The following is a 5,621-nucleotide window of genomic DNA, read 5'->3' on the forward strand; positions in this document are numbered from 1 at the left end:
TCCCCTGCATCGGCAGGCGGACTCTCAACCACTGCGCCACCAGGGAGGCCCAGTAAATTTTTTTTTTTTTTTTAATCTTTAAAACAGAGAACTTGGACCATCCTACTCGGAGCTCTGAAACTGGGGTGACTCTTCCAAGGCCTTCCAAGGCAAGGGTACCTTGGCCTTTATACCCTAACATTGACTGAGAGACTCAGCTGTGAGACCTCAGCAGCCTACATTTCTGGCAGCTGGGGGAACAAGTATCTTTGTCCTGAAGGGTGGATTCGGGTAGTAGCCAGTGTCCACTACATTATTACTACCCAGTAGTCCCTTCCATGGCTCCCTTTAACTCCCAAGACAAACATAGCTTTCATAGCCCTTCCACCCGTCTCTGCCATCACCTACCACACACCGTCTTCACAACAGCCTGTCGTCTCTTGCTCCTGTGCAGAGGCACACCCACCTCTGAAGGGCCCGTCAACACAGTTGTCACACTGTGATGTTGTCAACACCCATATTTGCACACCTCGCTCTCCACCCAGGTTGGGGCCACCTAGTTCATGTCTGTGTCCTGAGCACAACAGATCCTGCATAGGCTGCTCAAGTCTCAATGATCACAGGGAGTACACCCCGCCTCCCTGCGAGGAAGTGGCGCCCAGCCCTCCCCACTCTGTCCTACAGTGCAGATGCTCTTTCCTGTTGGGAATAAAGTACCAGAGACTCAGCTTCCTTCCTTTCTGCATGTGGCCTTGGAGAGGGCGGGACCTTGGAGGGAGGAGGGAGCTCCTGGGCAGAGAGGTGGGACAGAGGCTTCCTTGGGGAGAGGAAGTCTCTTGCTGCATGCTGAGGTGTGGGTCTCATGAGCCAGTGGTGGGAGTACCCAGCTCTGCCAAGAAGGCCAGGGGAGAGGGCCATCCTCAAGGCCAAGGCTATCTGTGGAGGAGGGAGAACTGGACGCCTGGCCAAGCCTGGTGAGTTCCATATCAAACTGTCCTCTGCAACTCAGAGCAGGAGCAGTGTCCAGTGGAGGCCCATGCCTACCCTGTTTCACTTGCATCTGAGGGACAAAACTGAGAAACCCGGCAGGCAAAGGTGTCTCAGGTTCCCTCCCATCACACCCACCTCCCTCTCACTTCCTGAGGGGGCTGGGCAAGAACCTTCCTCCTTCTCAGCGGGGGCCTAGACGGAGGCTGCAGCTCAGAGGTGCTCCCACTCTACTTGTTCTAACCTGGACCTTCGCTCCCATTCCTACCTCCGCTCTGGCTCCACCAGCCATGGACTCAGCAGCCAGGGACAAAATGCAGCCCGCACTTCCCCCTGGTATGAGCCCTTCTGGGTGGGCTGAGGGGGGCATGGTGGCAAGAAAGATGGGGATGGTGGGGTTGGTCCTCCCTGCCAGGTCTGGCTGGAGCTTTATAGGGAGGGCAGGGAGAAGAGTGGACTGCCCTGGGGGACAGGCCGAGGGGTAGGAAGGGGAGCAGATTTGGCAGCCACTTCCTGCAGGCCCTGCCCAACTGACGCGGCTGCCCAGGCTCTTCCTGCCCAGGGCCTGAGTGGCCGGAGCAGGAGAGGGCGGAGCAGCTGGCCCGGGGTGCAGCACTCAAGTGGGCCTCGGGCATCTTCTACCGGCCAGAGCAGCTGGCCAGGCTCGGCCAGTACCGTAGCCGCGAGGTGCAGCGTACCTGTTCCCTGGAAGCACGCATCAAGGTGGGCATCAGGCAGGAGGCAGGAGTGCTGAGGGCGGGCTGCAGGACTGGCCAGGCCTCACCGGCTGCCTCCCTCCCACAGTCGGTGGTGCAGTCATACCTGGAGGGTGTGAAGACCGGTGTGCGGCAGCTGGCCTGGGCCCTTGAGGACGTGCAGGGAGCCCGCGAAGCCCTGGGCCAGGCTCATGGGTTGCTCTGGGGTATGGCTGAGGCTGCACAGACCCTAGAACCCCTGCGGGAGCAGGTTGTGCAACACAAGCAACTGCAGGCCATGTCTCAGCTGCTGCCCAGGCTGCGAGCTGGTGAGTGTGTAGGGCCCTAGGCCGCATTCCTCCGACTGGTAGTCGACAAACACCATCAGTGATCAAGGGCCTGGGGCGCCAGTGGGAGATTGCATGGGCGGACACGTGTGCGACCTCCCAGAGAGTAACTCAGGCTTCAAATGGCATATGAAGCAAGGGTGCCTATTAGTTCATTCTGGGGTTCCCAAGCATGGGATGTCTGAGTCAGGACTGACACCAAGTGGCTCTGGCCAACCTGGCTGTTAATTTACTAAAATATTTCCCTAACAGGGTGGATGAATAGCCACTTGCATGTTTCCCCCAGTTCCTCCCTGCCTTCCCTCCAAGATCCCTGATTTCTTCATGTTCCATCAGCTCAAAGGTTTACCACTGGCCCACCATGTAGGCCCTTCCCTGGGTCCTTTCAGATTGACCAATGCTCTACTGTACTGATAATTAAATATTTTACACATCATCCCAGCCCCAGGGCCTCAGCATCTACTGCTACACCCACTGCACAGGTGGGAAGGCTGAGACCCAGGGCTGCCTCTTCTCCCCGCTTAGTGCCTGCTGCATTGGCCCACACACAGACCCTGATTGATGCCCAGCGACTCTTGGAGGCATATGTGAGCCTTCGGGAACTGGAGCAGCTACAAGAGGAGACGTGGGCACCTCTCGGGAGCCTGGAGTTGCCAGTGTTCGAGGGGCTGGGCCCTCTGGCTGAGGCTCTGGGCCAGGCTGTGGAGGCGGCTGCATGGGCTGCAGGGCGGCTGGCACGGGAGGATCCAGCCCTGCTGGTGGCTGCTATGCGTGTGGCCGAAGTGGACGCTGGGCGCACAACCTCCCTGGAGCAGGCTGCCCGGGACTGGCGGCAGCGCTGTCTGCGGGCACTACAGGAGGGCTTGGAGCAGATCCACTTTGGGACACCTCTGCAGCCTGGGCCAGGGGCACTAGCAGAGTGGCTGGAGGCTCTGCGGGTGGCTCTACCAGCAGAGTTGGCCGCGGCTGAGGCACTGGTAGCACCCTGCTGCCCACCACACTACAACGTGGTCCGGCTGTGGGCCCGCACCCTGCACAGTGGCCTGCGCCGCTGCCTGCAGCAACTCCTGGAAGGGCCTCAGCTGGAAGCTGCCGACGCCTTCACCTTGCTGCATTGGGCACTGCATGTGTACCTGGGGTCAGTGTCCCTGGGGCAATGGGAAGTGGGTTCATCAAAGGCTGGAGGCTCAATGTAACACTAGGCTACCCATGTCTAGGCCAGAAATGATGGGGAGCCTGGAACTAGGGCCCGAGGCTGATGTGTCTGATCTGGAGCCCCTCCTGACCCTGGAGAACATCGAGCAGTTGGAGGCAATATTTGTGGCCAAAGTCCAGGTGAGTAGTTGGGGCCTGGGTTCAGAGCAGCTCTGCCACCAGCTGTGGGCCTGTATCTGTGGAGTCGCATGTCCACCTGTCTCTAGCAGTGTCAGTGCCCTGCTACATACTGCTGCACCTTGCCCCTTTCCCCAGGCAAGTGTGGCCCAGTGGCTGCAGAAGGCACTGGACGGGGATGTAGCTGAGTGGGGCCGAGAGCAGGAGCCTGACACAGACCCATCTGGCTTCTACCACTCACCAATGCCAGCCATCGTGCTGCAGGTGGGTGAAAAGTGGCAAGGCAGGGGGGCAGCTCTCATAGGGAAAGGGAAGGAGGGCAGGACTAGGACTCTGCTGATGGCTGCCCATCCCTGCCTGTAGATCCTGGAAGAGAACATTCGCGTGACCAGAATGGTCAGTGAGTCGCTGCAGCGGCGGGTGCATGGCATGGCACTGTCAGAACTGAGCGCATTCCTAAGGAGGTCTGCCAAGGCACTGACCCACTCCCAACCCCTGGCCCTGATCCTGGGGCAGCGCTAAGGGGCTCTGAGTGATAAGACACACCTGCGGAAAAGGGCTCCTTCAAAACAGGGCCTTGGGTATCTTGGAGGTGGGGCCAGAGTACCAAGGACTGGGGTTGCACAGAGTGACAGCAGATACAGGAGCCACCTCTGCCCTTTGCAGCTTCAGTGATGCTCTGATCCGATTCTCCCGAGACCACCTCAGGGGGGAAGCAACGGCCCCTCATTACGTGCCCTACCTGCTGGCCACCCTCAACCACCAATCAGCACTCAGGTACCAGGAGGCCCCTTCCGAACCCCACCTTCACTAACCCCTGACTGAACACCTATTAGGTATGGACCCAGCACACACTAGGCCTTTCGGAATTTTGGACTCACATAGCCCTGGGGTTCCTATCCTAGTTCTACTAATTACTAGCTGTGTGACCTTGGGCCAGTTACCTAATCTTTCTGAATCTTGCTTTTGTTATCAGTAGTATATGGGTAATAATGGACATTCTGAGAATCACATGAGATAACAGATAAAATGTACCCACCACAGTACCTGGCACATAGTGTCAATTATTCATTCATTCAACAAATATTTATCAAGGCCCTACTCTGTGCCAGGTCATGTCTAGCACTACAGCTGTGAACAAAACAAAAACATTCCCTTCCTCTTGGGTCTCATGTTCTTTGGGGTGGGGGCAGAGAGGACAAACAAATTAACGATGATTTTGACTCCCTCCTGACTGGGATTAACTCTCTCCCCTTACCGAAACAGAAACTGAAAGACATGACTTGCCCAAGGTCACACCGCGAATTAGAGGCAGGTGCAGCTGGCCTGTGTCCCTTCTAGCTCGCTGAGCCCACCACTCCCATCCTCAATCCGTGGCCCAGACTTTCAGAAGTGCAGGGAGCCGCCCTTCCTGCCCCCTCACGGAACACACTTGCGCCACTAGGTGGCGCCCGAGTGGCTAGACAACGGAGGGCCTCTTGGGCCTTGGCCTTGGTCCTGAAGCCGTACTTTTGGTCGGTCCAGCTCCTCCGTGTCCGTCCTGCAGCCCGACGGGGTGGCTCCAGGGGCCTTGGCTCCGGTGGAGGCAGCGCTGGACGAGTTGCAGAGGAGGATCTGCCGCCTGGTGTTAGAGGCGCTGCTGGCGGAGCTACAGGTGAGGCTTCAGATGGAGATGGGGGTGGGAGAAGGAGATACAGCGTATGCTTGGGGGTCTCTGCGGGGAATGCCGGATCTGAATCGTCCCTCCAGCCGCGTCTCTGACCTCCGCTCCAGCCCCTATTCTCTGCTCTGCCCTCTCGCCGGTGGCTGTCGAGCCCAGAGCTGCTGGATGACGTGTGCGAGCGGACCGCGAGCTTCTGCCAGGACTTCCGACACGTGCGGGATCCTGCGGTCCAGGTGCGTTTGCGGGGAAAGGCTGGGGAGGGGGGAAAGCGCCCACGGGAAAAGCGTCCTGGAACCATTTGATCGTGCTCCCCGCAGCTGCTGCTGGCTGAGGCGGAGCGTACCGTGGTGCTGCAGTACCTACGTGCGCTGATGCAAGGCCGCCTAGTGTGCCGCGGTGCTGACGAGCGGACCCAGGCGGCCGAGCGCCTGCGGCACGATGCCGCCCAGCTTCGGGAGCTTTTCCTCGGTTTGGTGAGAATCTGGGTGAGCAGATGGGCGGGAGTCTCAGTGGTTGGGTAGGGGCCGAGGGCTGGAGAGAGACCAACCCCGACGTGTTCAGGGCCTGGAGGAGAGCGTTCAGTGCGCGTCAGTGCTGCTCGCCTTGAGGGAGCTGCTG

The 5,621-nt window shown here is 59.0% G+C and overlaps 1 protein-coding gene across 1 annotated transcript in view; it reads left to right on the forward strand.

Moving 5' to 3' along the window:
- Positions 1 to 1,256: 1,256 nt before the first annotated feature.
- Positions 1,257 to 5,621, forward strand: part of EXOC3L1 (exocyst complex component 3 like 1) — a 5,092-nt gene continuing 727 nt past the window's right edge. Inside the window, exons 1-12 of the mRNA XM_007457294.1 lie at positions 1,257 to 1,302; positions 1,529 to 1,689; positions 1,771 to 1,990; positions 2,534 to 3,146; positions 3,226 to 3,343; positions 3,479 to 3,604; positions 3,704 to 3,804; positions 4,007 to 4,117; positions 4,865 to 4,994; positions 5,114 to 5,236; positions 5,321 to 5,476; positions 5,565 to 5,620. Coding sequence (XP_007457356.1) covers positions 1,257 to 1,302; positions 1,529 to 1,689; positions 1,771 to 1,990; positions 2,534 to 3,146; positions 3,226 to 3,343; positions 3,479 to 3,604; positions 3,704 to 3,804; positions 4,007 to 4,117; positions 4,865 to 4,994; positions 5,114 to 5,236; positions 5,321 to 5,476; positions 5,565 to 5,620 — 1,961 coding nt within the window. The remainder of the gene's footprint in view (positions 1,303 to 1,528; positions 1,690 to 1,770; positions 1,991 to 2,533; positions 3,147 to 3,225; positions 3,344 to 3,478; positions 3,605 to 3,703; positions 3,805 to 4,006; positions 4,118 to 4,864; positions 4,995 to 5,113; positions 5,237 to 5,320; positions 5,477 to 5,564; position 5,621) is intronic.

This window comes from Lipotes vexillifer, unplaced genomic scaffold (genome assembly GCF_000442215.2).
Source record: "Lipotes vexillifer unplaced genomic scaffold, Lipotes_vexillifer_v1.1 scaffold504, whole genome shotgun sequence".
Lineage (NCBI taxonomy): Eukaryota > Metazoa > Chordata > Mammalia > Artiodactyla > Lipotidae > Lipotes > Lipotes vexillifer.